The sequence below is a fragment of the Magnolia sinica genome, chromosome 4 (genome assembly GCF_029962835.1).
Source record: "Magnolia sinica isolate HGM2019 chromosome 4, MsV1, whole genome shotgun sequence".
NCBI classification, from domain to species: domain Eukaryota; kingdom Viridiplantae; phylum Streptophyta; class Magnoliopsida; order Magnoliales; family Magnoliaceae; genus Magnolia; species Magnolia sinica.
The window spans coordinates 89,438,327-89,465,293 of NC_080576.1; the positions used below are offsets into that span (position 1 = coordinate 89,438,327).

Below are 26,967 nucleotides of genomic sequence, written 5' to 3' on the forward strand. Positions count from 1 at the left end.
GCAAAATCAAGAGATTTAAGGATCTATTTGGTCCGATATGGAGAATATGGGGGAAATCCGATTTTTTCCCCAATTTCTTCCCAAAAATAACAAACTGGGGCCCCATTTTTTATATAATCATGAGGATGGGCTGATTTTTCGAATTTATTTATTTATTTATTTATTGATAATAAAAGAAAAATCTTTGAAATGTTAAGAAAAATATTTAATCCATTTTCTTTTCTTTAAATGGGACTCATTGTGGCCCCACTTTTTAAATGACGACGATTGATGAAGATGGGCTGACCTAATTGGGGTCCATTTACATTAAAATAAATAAATAAGAAGAAGAGATTAAATAATGATTTTTAGTTTTCTAAATTTTTAAATAATTTTGAAAATTAAAGAAAAATGTTGAATGTAAAAAAATAATTTAAAATGTATGATGTTTCATGTTCGTATGGTTGGAAGGATGGATGGTTGGATAGACGGATGGGATGGATGCATGGTTGGATGGGTGGGAGGGAGGGATGGATGTGATGGTTGGATAGTTGGATGGATGTGATGGCCAGATAGATGGTTGGTTGGATGGATGGATGGATGGTTGGACGGATGGATTAAATGGTTAGGTGATTGGGTGGATGGTTGGATGGATGTGACATGATGGTCAGACGAATGGATTGGATGGTTGGATGGATGATAGATGGGAAGAAGAAGGATGGATTGGATGGATGGATGTGATAGTTGGGTGGATGGATGGATGGATTGGATGGTAGGGTGGATGGATGGATGGATGGATGTGATGGTTGGATGGATGAATGGATGGATGTGATGGTTGGATGGATGGTTGGGTGGATGGACTGGATGGATTGATGGATGGTTGAGTGGATGAATGGATGGATGGATGCGATGGTTGGGTGAATCGATGGTTGGGTGGATGGATGAATGTGATGGTTGGGTGGATGGATGGATGGATGTGATGGTTGGTTGGATAGATGTGATGGTTGGATGGATGGTTGGGTGAATGGATGGATTAGATGGTTGGATGGGTGATTGGATGGATGGATTAGATGGTTGGATGGGTGATTGGATGGATGGATTGAATGGTTAGAGGGATTGGATGGTTCATTTACTATCACATCTTTAGGCGTTATTGTATGGTACCTGCATTTGTGTTATATAAAATCATTTTGGTTAATATTGGACTGATTTCTTACAATAGCACATGGTTTTAAGACCCCTTTAAATGGAAACTTATTATGTATGCATTCTTTTTGCAATTTTTTTTTATTCCTAAGTATGTAAATATGTGTATTTAGGCATCTTCTGAAGTTACACTGAAAAATTCCACAATTTTCCCCATGTTGGCCCCACATTTCCTATTATTGACAATATTATCGACGATAACGATATTGTTTTCATATCCTCGGCTAGCGAAACTTATGGCGATACCAACAACTCAAACACTAATTGTGACGTGAGCAAGTCATGATAGCATTTCTCTTATGTGAAGAGAGCACATTCCATCTCTGACAAACTTGTAGCATGTGAGTGTTCTAGACCACATAATTGGCCCAAAAAAAAAAAAAACACTCTAAAAAGAGTGATTTGAACACCTTGAATCATTACTAAAAATTAAATTTCTTGATAAAGACCATCGCGCACTGCTCCCCGCTTAGCTAGCTGATTTGCCTCCTCATTAGCCTTTCTCGGGATAAAGGAAAAAGAAATGTCTCACTGGAAACACATACCAAGGGCCTCCTCCATGAAGTCAACAATTTTCCAAGGTGCCAAGGATCAAGAAATAGCATTCATGAAGTCAACTTGAAACTTCAATAATGACTGGGCAGAAATTAAACTCAACAGTAGATTTCAAGCAGAGCCACTGCCTCAGCAACATTGGAGTCTAGAATGCCAATCGGCCCCGAGAACCCATATTGATTATTATCTATGCAGGAATTCCTTCTATATATAACATGTTACATGCTTTAGGTATTTAATTTCATTAATAAACGTGAGCTAGTATGACTATTTGGTTTTATTACAATGTAGTTATTTAAATATCTTAATTTTCTTGCCTATCATCTCAAAATACAATATTATGTAACTAAGTTGAGCTACTTAATATTTTCCGAAATTTGCTATTTTCAACTTATTTCTACTGCCATTGCTTGAATGTTTCAATACCTAACAGACCCTCCACCCAGATCCACTCCCAAGTGTTTCTGTAAGAAACATAACATCCAACCAGCAAAGGAGATAATCAATTTAAACTTCATGCATGTTTTTTTATTTATTTATTTATTTAAATTGTTAACATTTTTAGATGAAAAAATGTTATCATCATTTTCATTGATCTATATCATAGCGTAATTTCATTGCAAACGTGTTTGTTTTGACGAATATTATATGAACTTTTAGGATCAAATTGAATATGTACACGCTATCACTCAAAATTACTATTAGCCAATATAATCACTAGGTGACTTTATGGAATTTAAGATAGGCGTCGTATGACTATACTTTTTAGTGTCAGCTTATTTTAGTTCACATATTATTTCACGTTGATTAGTTTGAGCATAATCATTTTTTACATTACTTGCAGGCAGTGTTCGAAATATCGATACTATCAGCCGATATTATCGGTATCGGGCCCTAGCGAGACGAAACTCCTCCGATAACCCCCGGAAGATACCGAAAATCCAAAACTTCAGATATCGGCCGATATTATCGTCGATATCACACCTGGGAGAGCATCATTATCCGAAAAAAATGAAAAAAAAAAAAAAGAAAAGAAAAAAGAAAAACTTTCAACGGTAAATTTCGGCACCTGTAAAGAAGATCGCCTGATCGGAAGCTGTGTTTGGTGGGCCATTTGAATCGAAGCCTCTGATTTGGAGAGATTTGGCCGCAAAATCCGCCGAAATCGTCGAAATAATCGGCATTTGGGAGAGATTTTAGGGTTCCGGCGTCCAAAACCCTCTCTGCTTAGAAAAAAAAGGGCCCTGAGCCCTTATGCAAAAGAAGCGGACAGGCTGGTGCATCGCATGTCACTGACGTGTTGACGTCACCAAGTTATGTGGGTCCCATCATGAGGTATATATTATATCCAAACCGTTCGTCCATTTGGCGAGCTCCTCGTAAGGCTTTATCCGAAAAATAAGACAGATCCAAATATCAAGTGGACCACATTGGAAAAAAGCTGCGGGATGTTGAACGTCCACCATTGAAACCCTTTTGGGGTCGCAAAAGTTTTGGATCGTATGATATTTGTTTTTCCTATTCATCAAGGTCTTTGTGACCTCATGAACAGATTGGATGGAAAACAAACATTATGGTGGACCCTACGAATGTTATAACGGTGAGAATCATTGTCCTCACTGCTATTTGTGGTGTGGTCCAATTGAGGTTTGGATGTCACTCATTTTTAGGTTTGTGATCTCAAATGATCTCTCCAAATGGATGAACAGTGTGGATATAATAAATACATTATTGGTGGGGCCATGTAACTCTGATCTCCTTTGAACTGTTTGTACAACGCGGACTACGGAAGCGGATTGCGTACTGAGTAACTCAGTACCCCTAGCGTACTGAGTAAACTGTGTGGGGTCCACTGTTATTTTTTTATTTTATCCACTCCACTAATCCATGTTAAAAGATAATTTTATGGCTTGTTCCCAAAAATGAAGCAAATTAAAATCTCAACTGGACCACACCACAGGAAACATTTTGATTGAACCTCTACCATTGAAAATTTTTTGGAGGCCAAAGAAGTTTTGGATCAAGCTGATGTTTGTGGTTTCTCTTCATCCATGTCTTTGTCATCTTATGAACAGGTTGGATGACAAATAAAAATTACTTTGGACCCTAGGAAGGTTTCAACGGTGGAAATCATTATTGCACACTGTTTCCTGTGTAATGGTCCACTTGAGCTTTGGATTTACATCAATTTTGGTATAAACCCCTAAAATTAGCAGTAAAAGTGGATGGATGGTGTGGATAAGCCACATACATTCACAGTGGGTCCAACTGAGTTTACTCGGTACAATAAAAGTGCAGAGTGACTCAGTACACAATCTGATTTCGTGGACGTTGGGCTTCGCATGAAGTTCATGCGCTGAAAACTTAGGCAGGGTCCACCGTGATGTTTGTGAGAAATCCACTTCGTCCATCCATTTTTTGAACACATTTTAAGAAATAGTGCCAAAAATGAGCCGGATCCAAGACTAAAGTAGGCCGAAAACATAAGGATTGAAGGTCCACAATTGAAATATTCGTGGGGCCACAGGTTTTGAATCAATCTAATATTTGGGTATTCAATTCATCCCAGTAGTGATGACGTAATGAACGGTATGGATGGAATGTAAACATCACTGTCGACCCAGGAAGGTTTCAACGGTAGGAATTTCCCTACCCACCTTTTTCTTTATTGCGGCCCACTTGAGTCTTGGATCCTACTCAATTTTTGCCTCAAGTCTTAAAATAATCTCACAAGACTAATGGATGGAGTAGATTTCTCACAAACATCACGGTGTGCCCCACTTCTGCGAAAGGATTTAGTAGGAAATCCGCATCCCATCTTGGCACGACACATGCCCATACTGTGTATGGTACACCAGCCAATCCACACCCTCTATCCATTTTCATAAGTAATTTTAAGGCATGAGCCCAAAAAGGAGATAGATGAAAGATCAAGTGTACCATACTACAAGAAAATGTGGTGGCAATGATGTCCACCATTGAAGCTTTTTAGGGCCCACCGTAATGTTTATTTGCCATCCAATCTATCCATGAGGTTTGACAAACCTGGATGGGAAAACATAAATATTAGCTTTATCCAAAAAAATTATAGGCCCAAAATAGTTCAATGGTAATCATTCAATGAACACTATTTTTTGTGTTGTGGTCCACCTCAGATTTAGATCTGCCTTATTTTTCGGCCCATGCCCTAAAATGACATGTTAAAATGAATTTCAATTGATGTTTAGATGTGACTCATTTTCATACAAATCTTTATACATTTATAAATGGTATGCATCATATTTAAATATATTTACCTTAGTTTAATCAGATAAAATATAACTTAGTACCTTATACAAAGGAAATTTATTATGTGCACTTCTTTTTTGATATTTTATGATTTAAAAGTGTGCATTAAGGTCTTTTTAAATAATCCCCAAAGTTTCATAAAAAAATTCAACCATTTTGCTAATGTTTCCCCATGTTTCCCAAAAAAGTGCGATAAACTATGCGATACAAACGATATATCCCGTGCGATAACCGATACGTATCTGTATCCCAAGGGTGCGATACATTGTGCGATACCGATATTTCGAACACTGCTTGCGGGTAGTGTTCGAAGTATCGATATCGCGAATTTCGCTGGCCGGGGATACGAAAACAATATCGATATCGCCGATAACCAAAAATGCGGGGAAACATGGGGAAAACGGTGGAATTTTCAGCCAAACTTCAGAAGATGTTAAAATGGACATATTTGCATATTACAAATAAAAAATTGCAAAAAGAATGCATATATAACAAGTTTGCATTCAATGGGGCCTTAAAAGCATGTGTTGTTGTTGTAAGAAATCATTCCAACCATCCCATCCGGCCTATTTAACCATCCAAACATCCATCGATATTGCAAAATATCAACAACACATGATATTTCACCAAGAAATCATCAACAATTGGAAAGGAAATGAAAGATTGTTGTCTCAATATCGCGCATGTTGCGATATCGATAATATTGAGATATTATCAATGACAAATTGAATACTACATACAACCATGTGCCCATGAAAAAAAATTTGAAAAAAAAAATTTACTACTGAAATATCATCAATACACTTATGATACAAGCGTTACCTAGAATTTTCATAGTCGAAAATATGGGCGATACATTGGCGATATTGATACATTAGCAATGCTAGCAACACCAAGAATTTCCATAGTTGAAAATATTGGCGATTACATTAGCAATACATTGCTAATACCTGGAATTTCTGATACTACCACCATTATCAGTATTGCTACCAGCGTTATCGGTATCGCTGAGCTGGAGATAAAGATAATTTCAGAGATATTTCGATAATATCAGAGATAATTTGAACACTGTTGCATGTAGGAACTCTGAGATTTCGTAGCATAACAACCAAGTTTGAAAAAATCATATGGATCATGAGTTGAATCGCATCGTACACATATATGATGGAAATCATAGACCAAAATTGCAATCCACATAAATCCTGCTATTATTGTATTCCCATGGTGTATTTTGTTTGCAAATGACACCGTCCTAATTGACAGGATGAGGGAGGGTAGTTTTGATTGACAAGATGGAGGGTATAAACACAAGGCTAGATTTATGGAAGGATGCTTCAGAATCTAAAGGATTTAAAATTAGTTGAACTAAAATAGAGTATATGAAGTGCACTTTTGGTAACAACGGGAGGGGAAACAAGGAAGTAGTTAAGATTGCTGACCAAAAAGTTTCCCAAAATGACTGCTCTCGATATCTTGGGTCAATAATTCATGAGAGTGGAGAGATTAAGAAGGATATTGCCCATAGGATTCAAGCGGGGTGGAAGAAATGGAGATGCGCCTATGGAGTTTTATGTAATTGTTGTGCACAACTAAAAGTGAAATTTTATAGGATGGCTATAAGACCAGCCATGCTCAGTTAAGGAACAACATGTTCATAGGATGATGGAACATAATGTTGCTCAGTTAAGGAACAACATGTTCATAGGATGATGGAACATAATGTTGCTCAGTTAAGGAACAACATGTTCATAGGATGAGTATAGCTAAAATGAGGATGTTGAGATGGCTGAGTGGCAAGACAAGGAGGGATAGAATTAGAAATGAATGCCGATAGGTACTAAGATGAGGGAAAATAGGCTTAGATGGTTTGGTCATGTGCAATGGAGACTGAGAATTGCGCTGGTTAGGTGTGAGTTGGTATGAGTTCAAGGCTCTAAAAGGGCAAGGGGAAGGTCTAAAAGGATGTGAGTGGAGGTAAGACTTAATGACCTAAGGTCTAACTAAAGTTATGGCCCATGATAGAGAGGAAAGGCAAAAAAGGATTCATGTAGCCAACCCCAATTAATTCGTATAAGGCTTAGATGATGATGAGGTGGATTTTATTTTTTTCAAAGACGACGATTAATTTATTAAAACTGAGCATAAAAGCTCCATGCACAAAATATTTATAACCCTGCTAAGAACCATCCATCATTTGGATCAAAGTCATTTGAATAGGAAATCCACCCTATTACATCCATTTTAGCCCTTTTATGTACATTCGCCTCAAACTCGCACTTGTTTTGGAAGCACTGATGATTCCTCTCCCTCCAAGTAGCCCATTCGATTGCCTTCATCACTAGCCTTCGCCATTTGGCCTCCTTTCTCCCTTAACCACCACCAAGCCATCCAAGTAAGAGGTCGACAACAGATCTCAACATCACCCTTAGTGAACGGAAAAAAAATAAAATAAAATTCCCACACCTTCAAAATGAAAGAATAGTGAATGCCCTTAAAAGAAATTTTATTTTAAAAAAAAAAAAAAAAGTAGTGAATAAATAAATGATCCACAGTTTCCGCCCTCCTTGGGCACATCATGCAACAGTTAGGAATAATTACCGACCTCTTCCAAAGATTGTCTATGGTAAGAGGCCTTTTTCCTACTAACCATATAAAGGCTGACACTTTCGAGGAGGGCACCGTGGTGGCACCACAAGACCAAACAAACGATAAACCTTTACCGACTGCACTTGGATCTGATTCAGTTAGCATCTCCTAGAAGGAACAGACTGTAAACCTCCCCTAATTTCTCTTGCAGCCATACCATGAAATCCTTTTCACCTGAACGCCATCTGAGACCTTGGAGCCATTCCAATAACTAAGCATACTCTACTTCCGCAACCATTAAGTTTCTTCTAGATGGTGGAGCCCATACCACTGAATCACCTAGTAAGGAAATGCATCTGTCAATGGTAAGCTTCAAGTCATCATCTACTATCCTAGCTGGTGACGGAAAAACTATTACAAGTAGGTGCTCCCTTAACCACATATCCTTACTCCTTATGAGAATTAGACTCCAAGCTTGAACTTGTTCATCATATGTGTGACTCCCTTCCAAATCTCTAATGCCCGATAAAGTGATGATGATTTCACCCACCATCCGCCATCATGTAATCCATATTTGCTTGCTACTACTTTTGATGCAGAACGGTCTAAACTAGAATGCATATGTGAGCATAGAAATTATCCAGCGAAATAAACTAAGCAAATCAATTGAAATATTCAACATTCCCACATCATAGTAAAGATAATAACAAAGGAAACATGCAATGGTTGCAGACCATCATCAAAATCCTACGGTACCATATTCAAATCATGCGTGGATTGGATCCGGCGAGGGATGGGACCTCCCGATCTTGCATGGTTTCAATCCAACAATCAATGCAGCTTCTCTAGTCCAGGAAATCAAATGATTTCTGAAATAGGAACGGCTGGAAAATCTGAGAGAGGGTTGGGATCAATTCTTAGATTTTCAAGGTCAATAGCAATAAAAGAATACTAGGCATAGAAAGAGAAAAAGAAGATTGGAGGGCTAGAAATAGAATTTAGAAGAAGAGGAGATTAGGGGAAGAGAAGAACTTGAACCTGTTCTCATTTTTCAGTAAAATAATCACCTCATCACTCGAACCAAAAATAAAAATGACTACAACTTCCAGAATATTTACTTGAAAAAAAAAATTAAAAAAAATACTTACCCATCTGTTGGAAGATTCGAAGCAGTCATCTTCACAGGAAGTAATAGATCCGTCACTGTCACCGAAAAACTGAAAATTGTAGAAGTAATTATCATTATCAATGAAACTTTCACACTCCCACTAGAATTTTTTTTCTCTCTTTTTTGGTGATCCCACTAAAACATTTTGCCAAAATGATCTAAGATATGGCTGGCGATGTGAATGAATGTATCAAGTTTGAGCACACATATAGGAGAGATTGAAGAGAACTGCATGCATGGGAACCTTCGCAGTATTCGGCATAATCATTACATTTTCCTTTCATCCTTTTGCTAAGAAAATATATTGCACAAAATAATTTGATAGAGAAGTATAGTTGCATAAGGTAAATAGTTTTGAGAGTGAATAGTAAATAAATTAAATTCCAATTTTCAGCAACAATTCTGTTTTACCAACACCTACAGAACCCCTAAAACCATGTATACATAAGGATCCATTTGTTACCATGCAAGTCCCATGTGACTCATCCAAGTTGACTCGGACTCAGTCGGACCTAATCCAGTTCAATACCATGAGTCACCTAGACGATTCACCCTTGACTCAAGACTAGTAGGGCCAATTCACCCCTGACTTGGGCAAGTCCTAACTCGGCGCAAAACTTAACGAGTCGGTCTGAGTCGCAAAGTCTTTTAACCATGTTTGTTACCCCTATCTGTAAAAGTAATAGTCAAACTGTGACAAGAAAATGGAAGAATATGACAACTTCCTCAACCATGGTATGGACTTTAAGGACCAAAAACTCCTCCAAACAAATAAAAAAGAACTTCAAGGGCAAAAGGAAATAGTAAGGGAAAAAAAAAAAAAAAAAAAACTTTATAGAATAGAAAATGTTTACAAGAAGAAAAATATATATAGCACAAAAGGTAGGAAGGCAAAAAATTCATTAGTGAAAAGAAAATAACTGGAGAGAGAAAAAGAATCTTAGCTTATATGCCAAAAAAAAAAAAAAAAGAAAGAAAGAAGGAAACAGACGAGGACAAAACAGACCACTCCCACTAGGCATCATGAACATGTGCTTTAATATGGACATACTCTTTATAATATAGGACATGATCATGGCAAAAGTGCAAGCGTGTTACATATGATAGGAACTAGATAATGTACTTTTTGTTTGCATACAATCAAATAAACAAAGGTAGACTAAGAAAAGATCATCAATGCCTTGGATAATTTTAGGAGTTGACAGTGACATTGATCCAGATATGGATATCATAACCAACATGTTGATACCAATAGAAAATCATAAGGAGCTCATCCAACCTGTCCAGAAGTATGCCTCACCATGATAACGAAATAACCCAAAAATTTGGCCAATTCAATCATCATGTGGCTTGAATTTGAAGGTTTTTTGTTTCATTGTTTCCTATGGTGTGCCCACCCAATGATCGGCCAGAATTTCAAAGCATCTAGCCACCATGGCAGGGTGCACCTTTTGTATGGATTGGATGTGAAACAAAGATCATATGAGCCCAACAATAGCCTGGTACCACAAGAGTGTTCCCTTATACATATAATCTACAAGAGTGTTCCCTTATACACATAATCTGTGCATGTGAGACATGCCAAAGTGGTCATGAAGGTGCAAAAACGTTTCCAGCTCATTTGTACACTGAAAAGCAAAGGTTAAAATACCATATGGAAGGGGAAGGAACATACGGATCTGCCCGTTTCAGTCGACAGATTTCACAATAGAACTGAATTGGAAGTTCTGGTGGAACACCTTCTGTAGGTTTCTCGGGAATAATAACGCAATCTATGTGTTGCCAAACTTGGCATCGCGGATCTTCACACTACGAACAGCAAATTCCACCAATGATGAGCAGGTAAATAGTTATTAGTTAAGTGTCAATAGTAACAGAAACAAGAAAATAAAGCTCTTTACAAACAAAATTTAAAGATAGTATCAGTCTCTAATACCACTAAAACTTCACAGAAGAAAAAATAATTAAATAAATAAAATAACCACGTTAAGCTACTAAAGCGAAAAAAATATGGCAGAATGTTCATAAATCCCTGTAAAACCCATGTTTCTGAAAAGAGGAAGCATGAAAATGTCCAGAGAAGGGAGAAGTTAGCTTGAGAGAGAGAGAGAGAGAGAGAGAGAGAGAGAGAGAGAGAGAGAGAGAAGTAAAAATAACAATATCATGCAGATCTCAAAAAGATTAGAAACATTTGAAGCCTAATACAACCATATTCTAGGTAATCTAGCATAGAAATCAACTTTATAATTGTGACAAAATAAACCAATGATGTAACTATTTATTTTATTTTAAGATGCTATGAGGTGAGTTTAGGTAATACTGTAATGTGAACCTTGTTACGAGTTGACTTGTACAGACAAAGTAGAAGACGACTATTACAGTATATGATTAGAAGGCATGTTGTAAACAGGAGCATTTTCTATCCCTTGATCTTCCGGTTTCAACTGTGAGCCCAAGGAAACACTATGGGTTTGATGGCACAAAGGTAAGAGTTAAGAAAGAAAGCAATGGAGATTTTAAACAGCAAGTGTATCTTCATGGGTGATATTACAGTTATAAACTGGCAATCCACCTACCAAATATCTTTATTACAAGAACCAAAACCAAATGCAGAGAAGTTGGAACATGTTAAGAGCTACCTTCTTAGAAACGGAGGTGAGGACCACAAAATTATGCTTGGTGAGGTGGGAAGTAGTGTGCAGGCCACAGGTGGGTAGAGATTCCAGGGTTTAAACCCTAGAGCAGTGCATCGACCTTGATAGTTAGGTGGACTAGAGATTTTGAAAGAAGCCATAGGAGGAGATTTGGACGAAGGTGATTGGATGGCAAGCATGGACGTCATAAAAATGGTTGGGAAGCTGGAAATACTAGAAAACAAAAACAAAGTAGTGTTTATCTGCACAAATTTGGAAATGATGTTAGGTGGGGAGCTAGAAATGGACAATTAAAAACAATTCAAGGAGCCCAAGAAGCATCTCTAATAAGAGGAATGTGAAGCCAGACACATGCTTAGATTGTGTTGGTTGCTCTAGCTAAGCATGCAAACCACCTACGAAAGATATTTGAGGATAGTTTGGTCAATAAGGGATGTGCGCTTGCTTAAGTGGAAAGGTCACATTTGCCGAAGTGCATGACTAAGCTTGGATCCTTGGTTGTACTAGTGTTTTAAGCATCGACAATATCAGCCAATATATCCCACGAAATATCTTGTATCCCAAATGTGCAATAAGAAACGCCCAAGTGGGATATTTCCCACATGTTCGATTTGGTGAGCATTTTCAATTTCGATCCATTTTTTCTGTAAATCATGTTAAATCAGTATCAAATTGTTACAAATCCATGATTTTTCATGTTTCGCATGAAAAATCATAGATTGGGAGATTTGATTTCGAGATTTGGAGGAGATGGGCCAATTTGTAGAAAATTGAAAAGAAAAAATCTAAATTTCCCAATTTCTCGCAAATTGGTTGCAATCTTTGTGTCCAAAGATAAAATCAAGCATAAATGTAACCTGATCTAGTGATTCTTCCTTTGATTTTGAATCAATTTCTTGTCTTTCCACAGGTCTTCTTACATTTATAAATTATATGAACTAGACTTTGAATATACTTCCATCAATTCAGTTACATAGTGCATAGATTAGGACCCCATACAAAGAAAACTTATTATGTGCACTTGTTTTTTGTAATGCTTTGATTTATAAGTGTGTATTGATGTCTTTTTTAACAAGCACTGAAGTTTCATAGAAAAATTTGACCAATTTCTCAACGTTTCCAACAATAGCAATACATTACGCAATACAACCGTTATCATTCCATGCGATAACCGATACATATCCGTATCCCAAGGATGCGATATGTAACACGATACCGATATTTCGAACACTAGTCTATAGCAATGTCTTAAATATCGACGATATAGGCCGATATATCCTACGATATATCTTGTATCCCAACTGTGTGATACGAAACACATAGGTAGTGCCGATATATCCCACATGTTCGATTCAGTGAGCATTTTCAATTTCCAATTTCTTTTTTTCTTTTTTTTTTTTGAAATTATGTCAAATCAGTGTTAATTGGTTATAAATCCATTGGTTCTTCATGTTTTGCATGAAAAATCACGGAGCCGAAGCTTTGATCTCGATATCCATTGGTTCTTCATGTTTTCCATGTTTTTTTTTTTCGAAATTTTCCTTTAACCAGCTATCAATTGAGACTAATTTCGAGGTATGTAAGAGTATTTGATGAAATGATCATCACATACACTCTAATTTCGAAATTTGAGTGTAGGTGGTCCAATTTAGGGAAATTTGGGGAAATTCAAAATTTCCCAAATTTCTCCCAAATTGCTTGCAATGTGTACTCCAAAAATGAAATCAAGCATATATGAGGGCTGATCTACTGATTTGTTAAGTCCTTGTCAATTTTTGGAAAATAAAAATCATTTTTAAATTAAAAATTATTAAAATATTATTTTTTCTCGAAATTTTCCTTCAACCAGCTCTCAATTGAGAATAATTTTGAAGTATTTAGGAGTGTTTGATGAAACAATCATCATAAACACTCTAAATGTTATGCATTCAATTTCAATTTCGTTACATTAGTTCAGTCAAACAGTACATAGCTTAAGACCCTATACAAAGGAAACCTATTATGTGCACTTTTTTTTCGAAAGGTTATAATTTAAAAATGTGTATTAAGGTCTTTTTTAACAATACCTGAAGTTTCATTGAAAAGTTTAACCATTTTCCCAAAGCTTCGCCATGTTTCCCAAAAAGTGCAACAAATTACCCGACACAAACGATATATCCTATGTGATAACCGATATGTATCTGTATCTCAAGGATGTGATGCGTAAAACGATACCGATATTTTGAACACTGGTATAGGGTCCTGAGCCACGAAATGTCTCACTAAACTGATGCAACTATATTCAAAGTAAATATATAACAATTACAAACATAAGAAGACATTTATGGAAACACAACCAATACATTCAAAACCAAAAGAAGAGGTAGAAATTTAGAAATATACTTGAGACAAAAGAAAATACAATCAATTAACCACTGATACAAAAGAAATTTTGACAAAAAAGTTATTTTTTAATCAAAAATAACTTTTCTTTCTAAAAAATCAATAATAAAAAATACATGAATCAGTAAATCAAGCATCATATATGTTTGATTTCATGTTTGGAGTGTACGATTGCAAACTAATCTGGGAGAATTTAGGGAAATTTTGAATGTTCCCCAATTTCCCCTAAATCAGACACCTACCCTCAAATTTCAAACTTAGAGTATAAGTGATGGTGATTTCATCAAACACTCCTAAATACTGTGAAATTGGATTCAATGAACCACTACTAGAAGTGAAATTTTGGAAAAAAAAAAAATTTATATTTTATTATTTTTAATTAAAAAAATTATGAAAAATCATAAAAACTTCATGAATCAGTAGATTAGGCCTCATGTTTGATTTCATGTTTGGAGTGTAAGATTGCAACCATTTTGGGAGATTTTGGAGAAATTTTGAATTTTCCCCAATATTTCAAAATCAAATGTTCCAATCGTTGATTTTTCATGCAAAACATGAAGAATGAAGAATTTCCAACCTTTTCAAATTGATTTTGTATAATTTACAAAAAAAAAAAAAAAAAAAAAAAAAAAAGGACCGAAATGCAAAAACACTCACCGATTGAGAATCGGCCCCATATCTAGAAAAATCTGGATCCCGCTTTGAAATCTAGTTTTTCCTACCAAAGGATTGTAGAGGATGGACCAAAAACAACCTACAATCTGTTTAGAAGAGAGAAGATTGGAGGAAAAAGTGGGGGGGGGGGGGGGGGGGGGGGGGCGGAAAGAGTTAGAAAGGGTTTTTGGAGGAAGTCCATGCGATCCCTGTTTGGTGTCGACGATATCTATCTATATCGGCAGATATCGTCGATACAAAGGATTTTTCAAAGGAAAGATTGTCGATATCTCACAATACATTGCGATACCTACGATTCATTGCGATACTTTGACGATACATTGCGATACAATGACTGATGTCAGGGAATTAATACATTCCAGGCAGGTTTCATATCGCCCATGTGCAATACCGATAATATCGGACAATATTATCGATACAGTAAACATTGCTCTTAAAATTGAAAAAAGGAAAAAAAAAAAAAGTCTCTACTTATGAGGTTTGGATGACCACTCCCTACCATCCTCATGATTCCAATTATGTCACTCCTAACAACCACTATCTTACTAATTTTAACTTTTATTTCTTCATGTCATTGCCTTTGGCCAAAACCAATATGGCCCTTGTTTGGCAAAACCTATGTCCAACTTAGCATCCAATCTGTGTAGACCATCCAAGGTGTCCAAATATGAACCAACAAAGACCAGTCCACTAAAGGAAGAAACTATGTGGCGTATAAGATCATCAAGCACCAATAAAATAACCCCTAAATAGTTCTGATGATTAGTTGCAAAAAGCATGAAACAAATTGGGAGTTTATTCGACCATTAGGGTAACAACGCACCTGCTAAAATGTTAGAAACACTATCAATTAAAATGTTTTTGCGATATGGTGGTCGGTTTAGGAAGAGAGAAACGATAGATGTTTCAGGGATATTTCAAACTCGGAGGCGGTTGTAGCCAGTAAGGCTAAGCGGTTAATGATTGAATGGGCCGTCTTTATCGGGGGTCTAAAGGACTGTGATTTTCTATTTCTAGGAGTCTAGTTGAGGTTGCGCTCGTGGCGATCTCTCTATTCTTCTTTGCTTTGTATTTCCTTCCCTTTTATCAATATATTTCGTGACTTCTTAAAGAAAAATTAAAATGTTCTTTGCCATTGGATACCATCAAACAAAACCAAGGAATTAATTGTGGTGTCTCTAATGTTATATTTATTCAATGATACATCCTCGTCATCCAACTAATTGGGGTCAGGTAGACGAGTCCTGTTTTGCCATTAAACTCTATCACGAGGACCACATCCTCTGGTAAACCATAGGTCCCTAGGTCTTCCCATACCCACTCACATCCTTTTGGGTGATGAGGACATCCGAGCATCATACCAGACGAGAAGGGATGAGCCAATCTCCTTATGGTTAGACGACCATTACATGGGGCCCACTTGGCCCAATTCACATTTCTAACCACGTTGAAGACCTCACATGCATGTTTGTGCATCTTTGAGGACCACACACAGACAAGATGCACGTGGGTTGCATATAGGATCTTAATGGACACAACGGACCAACCGTTGAATCAAGTAGACATGGTGATCGGACCGTTGGATTTCGACCGTGCACCATTCTAACGGTTGGATCATCATCATCAGACATCTTGATTGTGGACCCCCATGGGCTACGAAATAGTTTAGTTGTTTAGTTTGTTTACATGTTTCGTTATTTTTTGCATGGCTCATATTTGTGTTGAGATTAGGGAGTTAGGAACAACTTCTAATTCTTTAAGCGTCTTTATGTTGAGAATCTTATCTGAGAGTGTCATTTTGTAAATGGTCTTTTCTGAGACTATAAAGGGTTAGATGGCCCCACCCTAGGCATTAAGCATATTATGAATGAAAGAGATTTTCCTTTTTCTTTGAGATTGAGCCAAAAAAAAAAAAAAAATCATCCTGTGATTGGATTGATGGTGCGAAACCACGGGGAGTGATTCACTAGTTATCTATTCTACTTTTCTCTCTTCTCAACAAGGTATCTTCTCTCATTTACTTCTTTTCTTCCTTCATCTCTTCTTTTTTTTTTCTTCTCCGTCTTCTTCTTTTAAACCTTCATTCTTCTTCTTTCTATAACCCATAATCCATCCGAACCTAGTTCTCAAAACCCTAAATCCCTAAAACCCTAATCATAATTTCCCCAAAATCCCCATATTTCACAAAACCCTAATTTTTCCAAAATCCCCAAATCCCTAGTTCTTAAGCCCTTTAACAAACCAAGATATTCCCTTTAGAATTAGATCATTTCCTATGCTAGGATGGGAGTTCTATCTCCCATAGGTCCCGGTTAATCAGTAATTTATGAGATTCGCATTGCGGAACTGTCATGGACTTGAATTTGGACATGTCATGAATCTGAAATTTCTCAATTTATGGTAAATTAGCTTTATTTTGTCATTCTATTGCTCTAGTTAATTTGTCTTTTAATTCCATGGCATCATATTAGGTTAGATCATTCCATCTTGCATCAAATTTTAGTATCATAGCAAGGTCTACCATAGGACTGTCATGTTGCATTTAGAGTGGTTTTCATATTGTCGTGTCTAGGATTAACAATTTTCTCATTCTCATAACATCGCATCTAGAGTCATTAGTTTTTAGGTTCCTGATTTATGCCCACTCATTTTAAGCGTGGTCTTGGTTTGCATCCCACAATGAATTCGAAACAGCTTGCTAAAGCTATCAATGCCATCAATAACCGTCTCGCGACCATTGAGGCCCACAATAGAACTACTAGTAACCAACTGGCAAAGCTCAGAAATGAGACCCATACTCGCATGACCCAGTTGGAAACTTCCCTCCAAGCAAAGCCCGACAATGGAGAAAATGGCCAGTCTCAAGCGCGAAGTCAAAGTTGGAGGAGGCCAAGTTGGAGAATGTGAGAGAAATCATGGCCGAGGTATTGGCCATGGTGAAGTGCGCACCCAACCACCTTGTGGGGAGTATCAAGACCACCATGATCCCGATGAGCGTGTGAAGGTTGAGGCCCTGAGCTCTGATGGTCGCTTTGACCCCAAAGCCCTTCTCGATTGGTCAGCGGACATGGATCACTATTTTGAGTGGTATGACATGTCTGATAGATGTTGAGTGAGAATTGCTAAGATAAAGTTGGTGGGCCAAGCCAAATTAGTCTGGAGAAATGTTGAGCGGAAGATGGAGAGGTCTGTAGATGGCCTGCTAACATTATGGGCTAAGATGAAAGAGATTTTGAGAGAAAAGTATCTCCCCCTCTCATACCGCTAGAGGTTCCTAGATCAATGGTAATCCCTTCGCTTGGGATCAATGCACATGACAAATTACATCGTTAAGTTCAATGAATACATGAAGCGATGTAACGTCGAGGACCCGCTAATGACACTTTCTTGTTTCAGGAGGGGCTTCCGATCCGAGCTTCAGCGTGAGCTCATCTGATGTCAGCACCCTATAGCATGCCTGTCAAGTGGGGCAAGACCTTGAGCAGTATCTGAAACCGTAGTTCACCATGGGATTCGACCTTCGTGACTCCAATGTCAAGACCACTTCCCAAGGAGCCAATCCTAGTATTAGGGGTCAATACAAAGCCCTTGTTGGCACTCAATCCAAAATTAGGAATGTCAAGGATAAAGGTCTAGCTAGTACCAATTCAAAGGGAGGTGAGGAAGCATGGTGTTACAATTGTCGAGGATACGAGCATTTCGCACATCAATGCCCTACAAAAGAGGGAAATAAGGCCATCGTCATTGGCAAGTTGGATAAAGATATGGCTAATCAAGGTGATTGCGAAGAAGAAGAATATCAGCCCGAAATTGGTGTTAATAATAAAGAAGACGAAAAAGTTGAGACCGTGCCACTTGCAGTCTTTAGGAGCGCCTTAGGCCAGACTATAAAAGGTGATGATTGGTGCAGTAATTCAATTTTCCACACTTATGCCAAGTGTGGTGACCAAAACTACAAAGTGATCATTGATAGTGGCAGTTGCACCAATGTGGCCTCTGCTAGCACTATAGATCGCTAGGTTTGATAGTTGTTCCTCACCCTCAACGCTATCGAGTCTCAAAGGTTGATGCATCTTCGATTCTAGTTTCTCAACATTATCCCATTCACATCCAGTTTAGTTCCTATACGAACACGTTGTGGTGTGGTGTTTTGCTTATGGATGTAGGCCACATTATTTTGGGCAAACCTTAGTTGTATGATCATGATATGACACTATTCGATCACCTGAATACGTGTTAATTTGTGCATGAGGGTAAGAAGATAAGTTAAATCATCTCCCGCCCAAAAGCACCCCGAAAAAGAAGGACATCAAGAAATGTGATCCTGAAAATGTGAGGAAATTTCAGCTCAAGTCTCTCCCTATAATAAATGCCAAACAGTCTGAAAGGGAGACCAAAGAAGATTTGACGGTGTATGTCCACGTGGCAAGTGAGGACACACCCAAGGTTAGTAGATATACCGGATGAGCTTACAGCCATGCAGAACATTCAACATGCCCTAGATCTTATCCCTGGGTTGACTCTACCAAACCTTCCTCACGATTCAATGAGTCCTGCAGAGGAAGCGAATCTAGAAAGGCAAGTAGATGAGCCTAGGAAGCCCATAGATCTTATTCCCGTGGTCTCACATATGTCGTCAGAGTCTGCAGACGCATTTACACATCATATCCATGATTCGCATGTTGAAATTAGAAAACGGATTAGCATGAGCAATGAAACATACAAGATATTTGCCGACTCTCATCACATGTTCAAAAAGTTTCAATTAAAATAACTATATGACGGTTCATATAAGGCCTGAACAGTTTCCACAAGGGACCGTTAAGAAACTACAAGCCCGTAGTGTAGAACCTTATAACATAATGAATAATTTGGGACACGATGCGTATGTTGTAGATCTTTCACCTAACATGGGTATTAAATCTACATTTAATGTGAAAGATCTTGTCTCTTTTAAGGGTCCAACATCTGCACCTACTGGCCTTTATTCAGACAATCACCTTGATCCTGATGATATCCCTCCCGACCTATCATACGACCCTTGGCCTATACCCGACTATTCTTCCCAACATCTATCTCTTTTGCCATGCACACCTACCAAGAGAGAAAAGATAAAGGATATCTAGGATGAGTGAGTGGTTTTCACATGACATGGAGGTTAGTAGGAGTACCTTGTTAAGTGGAAGGGCAAGCCAAAATCAGACAGTACATGGATTATAGAGGCAGAGCTTTAACGACGTGACCCAGATCTCCCCAAGTGTCACGCAGCTTTATTTCGCCAGAGGTGAAATCTCCTCAGCCAAGGGGAATTGATGAGGACATCTGAGCACCATACCAGAAGAGGGTTGAGCTAATCTCCCTGTGGCTAGACGAACATTACAGGAGGCCCACTTGGCCCAATTCACATTCCTAGCCACGTTGAAGACCCCACGTGCATGTTCGTGCGTCTTTAACAACCCCGCTAGGAAGATGCACGTTGGCTGCATATAGGAGCTTGATAGACACATCAAACCATTGGATCGAGTGGACATGGTGATCAGACCGTTGGATTTCGACTGTGGACCATTCCAACGGTTGGATCATCATCATCAGACATCTTGATCATGGACCCCATGGGCCACGAAATAGTTTAGTTATTTAGTTTATTTACATGTTTTGTTATTTTTGGTATGGCTCGTATTTGTGTTGAGATTAGGGAGTTAGGAACAACTTTTAATTCCTTAACCGTCTTTATGTTGAGAATCTGATGTGAGAGCGTCTTTCTATAAATGGTCTTTTCAGAAACTATAAAGGGTTGGACATCCCCGCCCTAGCCATTATGTATGTTATCAATGAAAGAGATTCCTCTCCTTTTGCTTGGAGAATGAGCAAAAAATATTTATCATGTGATTGAATTGATGGTGCGAAACCACAAGTGATTACTTGGTTATCTTTTCTACTTTTCTCTCTTCTCAACGAGGTATCTTCTCTCATCTTCTTCTTTACTTCCTCTTCATCTTTCTTTTTTTCTTTTAAACCTTCATTCTTCTTCTTTCTACAACCCATAATCCATCCAAACCTAGTTCTCAAAACCCTAAATCCCTAAAACCATCTAGCCCCTCCTAGTGGTAGATCCACCAGTGGGTGTCTGTTAACCCAATCAGAAAAGGTAGTTATACTTTTGATCACATCCAGTGTTTTAAATATCGATGATATCAGCCGATATATCCCACAATATATCGTGTATCCGACCTGTGTGATACGAAAGGCACAAGTAAGTGCCGATATATCCCACCTATTTGATCCGATGAGCATTTTCAATTTTCGATCCATGTTTTTGTTGTAAATCACGTTAAACCAGTGTCAAATGGTTACAAATCTATGATTCTTCATGTTTTCATGAAAAATCATGGATTTGGAACTTCGATTTCGAGATTTGGGGGAGATGGGTCAAGTTTTGAAAAATTAACAAAAACAGAATTTCTCAATTTCTCGTAAATCAGTTGCTATCTTTGTATCCAAACACAAAATTAAACATATATGTAACCTGATCTAGTGATTCTTCTTTTGCTTTTGAATGTACTGCTTCTGTTTCCATACATGTCTTCTTACGTTTATAAATTATATGAATAGACTTTAAATATACTTGAATCAGTTCAGTTGGAAGGCGCATTATATATTAGGACCCCATACAAAGGAAACCCCTATTATGTGCACTTTTTTTGTCATGTTTTGATTTCTAAGTGTGTATTGATGTCTTCTTCAACAATCCTTGAAGTTTCATTGAAAAATTCGACCAATTTCTCAATGTTCCCATGTTTCCCAACAACAATGATACATTACGCAATACAACTGATATATCACATACGATAACCGATATGTATCCGTATCCCAAGGGTGCGATCAGTGTTTGAGTTATCGGCGAGAAATTGATAATATCGTCGATATTATCGGTGTCGCCAGACCTGCGATACCGAAAACCCAATATTTCCTTTCTCTTCTGGTTGTCGCCGATATTTTCGATATTATCGGCGAGATTTTCGAATCACTAGCCAAATCAGCCAACTAACCTGTAGATTTCGATAAAATAGGCAAAACAAACGCCGTGTTTTCGGCGACATTAGGCGACGACCCTCTTATTCAGAAAAAAAAAATATAGAAAAAAGACGAAAAAGAAGAAGAAGAAGAAGCTCTCTTACCTTTTTACTCAAGATCTACCTCAAGGAGTGGCCTTTGGCTGGATTTGGTTGGCCAATCGCGATCAACAGCGCCGGATCTTTCACAAGAACGAAAAACCCAAAACCCCCTTTTTCCTTCTAATAGAATAACTTTGAAAGGAAACTAGATTTCTACCTAGGCTCACGGGGATTTGATTTGGGATTTGAAAAAAATCCGAATTTGGGAAGAGATTTTTGAGAGTTTAACAGAAAAATCATCGAAATCACCATTGTTGTTGCAGGTTTACCAGAAAAGGGAAGTGGATTGGCTGGTGTACCACACAGTAGCGATATAGCTGTTGTAGGTACGTGTCGTGCGTAGACGAGCATTGAAAGTCCTCGAGCTCCGAGTAGTACGAACGGTTCAAAGGAGATTAAAGTTACATGGGCCCCACAGTGATGTATTTATTATATCTACACCGTTCATCTATTTTTTGAGATTATTGTAGAGCATTATCCAGAAAATGAATCATATCCAAAGATCATCTGGACCACACCACAAATAGCGGCGGAGATAATGATTTTCACCGTTAAACAATTCGTTGGGCCCACCATAACGTTCCGTAGGCCCCCCCATGATGTATGTGTTTGTGTTGTATCCTCACCATCCATCTATTTTTCGAGACCATTTTAGAGTATTAGAACAAAAATGAGGTATATCCCAATCTCAAGTGGACCACATTACAAGAAACAGTGTTGAACGAACGTAGACCATTAAAAACTTTTTGAGGCCTATAGAAGTATTGGATCAAGCTAATATTTGATTTTTCCCCTCATCGAGGTCTGTATGACCTAATCATACAGATTGGATATCAAATAAATAGTACAGTGGGCTAGGAGGATTTTAACGGTTGTTATCCAATCATTATTGTTTTCACATGGTGTGGTTAATTAGAGATTTGGATCTGACTCATTCTTTGTCTCATACACTAAAATGATATCTTCAAATGGTTGGACGGTGTGGATACAAAACATAAACCATGGTGGGGCCACATAACCGCTCAACGTCACTTCAGTGGCAAGTCTCGCTGCTACTCAACCCGTCGTAGCTAATCCGCGTCCCTACGGACTCGGGTGGATACATATGTGTCGCGTATTGAGTAAATTATGTGGGGTCCACCGTGATTTACATATTTTATCCACTCCGTCCATCCATTTTAACAAATAATTTGACGGCTTTAGCCCAAAAACTAAGTATATCCAAATCCCAAGTGGACCTCACCACGGGAAACAATGTGAATTGAAATTATACCGTCTAAAATTTCATGAGACCAAAGAAATTTTGGATCAATCTGTTATTTGTGTTTTTCCTTCATCCATGTCTTTGTGATCTTATGAACGGGTTGGATGACAAATAAACATCACTGTAGGCCCTACCAAGGTTTCAACTGTGGAAATCATTATTACCATTATTTCATGTGGTGTGGTCCACTTGAGCTTTGGACCTGCTTCAAATTTCGTAACAACCATTAAAATGAGCTAAAAAAACGGATGTAAGGCGTGGATAACCCACGCACATTCATGGTGAGCCCAACATGTTGGGCAACAGTACTACTCTCAACTGCCACGAGATCCGAACGATGATTACAAGCCACCTCGTCATTCTATGTGGGGATGAAATGTGGCCAGAAATGTGTTTTTTTTTAAATTCATTTACTTTTGCATGTCTTAATTGTTATAAGCTTGCATTTGTATTATATAAACTCATTTTGGTTACTATTTGAGTGATTTCTTACGACAACGCATGCCTTTTGGCCCCCATTAAATGGAAACTTCTTATTTAATGCATTTTTTTGCATTTTTCTCATTCCTAAATATGTAAATATGTGTATTTAGGCATGTCATGAAGTTTCATTGAAAAATTCCACCATTTTCTCCATGTTTACCCCTTTTTCCCTGCATTTCAGGTTATCGACGATAACGATATTATATCTTTATCTCCGGCCAGCGAAACTTGTAGCGATACCGAAAACTCGAACACTGGGTGCGATACATTATGCGATAACGATATTCAAAACATAGGTCATACCCCTCGCAGAACCCACAACATTAACGGAGACACTCTTTATTTTTAATGCCCCGGATGGAATCCACCGGACCTAAGGAAAGGGACTGAAGCTTGGATTCTTGCAATGCAATGAATTTGGCTTTAGCTTTCTTGCACACTTTCCTAATCTGTGCCCTCTTTTAATGCAGGACCGATGCATGAATTAAGTAACATGTGAGATCAGATAACCGAATCAAGATATTTAACAAAAAATAAAAAACACAAACGTCACAAATATCATGAAAATCAAAAGAAAATCATGCGTAATCCTGGCCTACGCTAGGAACATCGTAACATAAGATCATTAAATAAAACGAAACTAGGATCTAATAGATGTACGGACATCCAATTAGTATAGGATATAGTTTATTTCAAAATAGGAAACCTAATATAACCTAGGGTAAAAATTACGGTTTGGGTAATTTGGGGAAAGTTAGGGATTTTAGGTTTAGGGTTAGGGTTTCGGGGATGGAAGAGTGGGGTTTGATATAATGACAGTGGGAAGCCAAAAGGAGCAGATGGGATTCACACGTGTGGCGTGGGAGGATGGGTTTAGGGCGGTTAGGGTTTGGTTTATGGATAAGTATGGGAAAGTTGGGTTTTGGAGAAAACGAAGATTTGGGATGGGAGAATTAAGAACCTGAAGAGAATACTTGGATGGGGAAGAAAAAGGAAGACGATGTAGGGATAGAGGGAGACCTCACACCTCCGTTGATGAAGGTTAGCCTCGCACCAATCTTCCTTCCAAATCGCATGGAAGTATCTTCAAATCGCATGAAGATGGGAGAAGAAAGCAACAGTTTTTCTCTTTTTTTTTCACGAAATTCAATGAGGGAGAGGTCACACACCCTCCTCTTTTTATAAATCCAAGAAGTTTCAAAAATTACAAAAATCCCCGTCGTGTGAGCTTTAACGAAAATAGCCCTAGTCTAAATAAAATCAACTAAAACACTCATAATGTGTCCAAATATAAAATAATCAAAAACTAAATCCTAAAATATGATAAAGTCTAAAACTGATGTGGACAATCAACAATCAAGGGCCCGATCATGTCATCCATGCAATCCAATGGCCCGATCGTCGTGTCCCTCTGATCCAACGGTCTGGATTGCTCCATAAAGCAGCCCATGCGCATCTTCCCAGTGTGGGGTCTTTCAGATGCTTGCACATGTACATGGGGTCTTCAACACGATCACAGGTACTCACCTAGCCACAAGGAAAGTGGTGCGGCCCGCCTCCTCTGATACATACATAAGGGTGTACGTGACGTGATGTCCGCGTCATCTTTACCATGCACCCCAAGCCCCTCACGTTTCATGAAAACACTATCATTGGTCACCACCTTTGCCCGACCTCGCCCGTTTTCTGCTACTCGCCTTGGGCGTAGTATCATAGTTTATAGAACATTCTTAACTTAGCAACTCTCTCATGCCTTCTTCATGTTGTGACACCTAAACTAAAGTTATACCTCAAAATTATTTCCTCATAGGAGTCAACGATGGTTTAAACAAATGGAGCGCTTCCCACATCATAAAGCATCCACATCACGAGCAGCGCGTAGCTACGCTACATAGCGTGTTGCTTAGCCTTAACGCTATGTAGTGTGTGTCTTACGCTACGTAGCATAGCTTAGCCTTAACGCTATGTAGCTCATGAAAATAGCTCAAGTCACGAGTAGCCTAGGCTACATGATAATTTCCATTCGCTACGCACTACATGGACTACGCTACATGCTACGTAGCTTACAATGCAAGTTATTTTCACTACAACATTAAAATCAATTAATGTTTTCAATGATTGTTACATTTTTTTCAACCAGAATTAGTCAATCTTTTCAATGCTTTCAGTAAAAATGACATTAGTAATAGTATAAATCAGTTTTGTTACTCTTTCTTTACCCCTATACTTAATGATTACTCTTTCCTATTACTTTAGGTTGTGTTTGGTTGCATCATATATCATGAAATTTTGTTAAACTTATTATTAATCAGTCTAATTTGGTGAATATCATGAGCTTGGTTAAAAATCTAGAAGTAGCGTGTAGCTTATGCTACACGCTATGTAGCTTATGCCTCACACTTCAGAGGGGTGAACACTATGCTACGCGCTTTTCGCTATTTAAAACATTGGGGAGAAGTAATCATTGTTATTCAGAAAAGGCTAGCTTTGGTTCATAGTTTCTCCTATTCCTAACACCTTTATTCATCTTCCACTTTTCCCAGATAATTCTCACTTGTTAATATGAACATGATCCAGCTTAAACAGCTCCATTGGAATCTTGAGTCTAGAGCTCTCCTACTCATGATAGTTGTGAGATAGGAGAGGATACTGACTTAGGATTTGTTTAGAGATAAGATCTATCATGATCAGGGAGACTAACTGAAGAAAGAATGTTAAAACTCAATAGATCCAATAGCTCAACAGAATAGACATTCTAGTGGTACATCACGATTCAATGAATAAGCTTGATAAATGGAGCTATAGATGGAAAAGTACAAGTAGAGAGAATCCATATATAAACCCACCTATAAAGTATAGTTTTTTTCTTTCAGAGATATACATGCATGAAACATGAAAGGAAAAGGCAACAGCCTAATGTGCGGAGCAATTTTAAGTGTCAGTCACAAATCCTTAGCAAGTGAAAAATGGCTAGAAAGCAGGAGCAGGAAACGTGACCTGAAGTGAGAGCAGCACTTGGTTAGAAGGTTACCAGTGTCTACCACTAAGCTCCAAACAATGCATTTTTTATTTTTATTTTTTGTGTTTCATCTGTTTTAATGCAGAGTGCAAGAAAAGTGTAATTCTACCTAAAGTATTCTACCTAAAGTTAATGGTGTAAACAATTCAGAATAAAAGAAATTCACTGGCAATGTCTTGCAAATGCTTATAGAATGCCTTTTTATTTTTTACATCTAAAGATGGAAAAAAATAATAATAATAATAAAATAAATTAAGATGAAAGACCTTCAATACACCTAAAGACTCCCGCTCAACCACTTCTTTCCTATTTTCTTTTTCCCAAAAGTAATCATTATCATCATCTGAGCTTTGTCCCAACTAATTGGGCTAGGCTACATGAATCATGTTCTGCCATTCGATTGTATCAAGGGCCATAACCGAGTTAGACCATAGTTCATCAATCTCTTCTTATTCCCTCCCCCTTTTAGAGCCTTCAACATGTACCAACTCACTCCTAACTGAGCTCAATTCTTGGTCTCCGTTGCACATGAC

The 26,967-nt window shown here is 37.9% G+C and overlaps 1 protein-coding gene across 10 annotated transcripts in view; it reads right to left on the minus strand.

The window, feature by feature from the left end:
- Window positions 1–26,967, minus strand: part of LOC131243355 (E3 SUMO-protein ligase SIZ1-like) — a 119,089-nt gene that overhangs the window by 52,781 nt on the left and 39,341 nt on the right. For 9 of the 10 annotated variants that reach the window (XM_058242661.1, XM_058242658.1, XM_058242656.1 and 6 more), the window contains 2 exons: window positions 10,458–10,591; window positions 8,763–8,831 (listed from right to left, as the gene is read on the minus strand). In XM_058242661.1, coding sequence (XP_058098644.1) covers window positions 8,763–8,831; window positions 10,458–10,591 — 203 coding nt within the window. The remainder of the gene's footprint in view (window positions 1–8,762; window positions 8,832–10,457; window positions 10,592–26,967) is intronic. The other variant, XM_058242659.1, reaches the window with a different exon arrangement.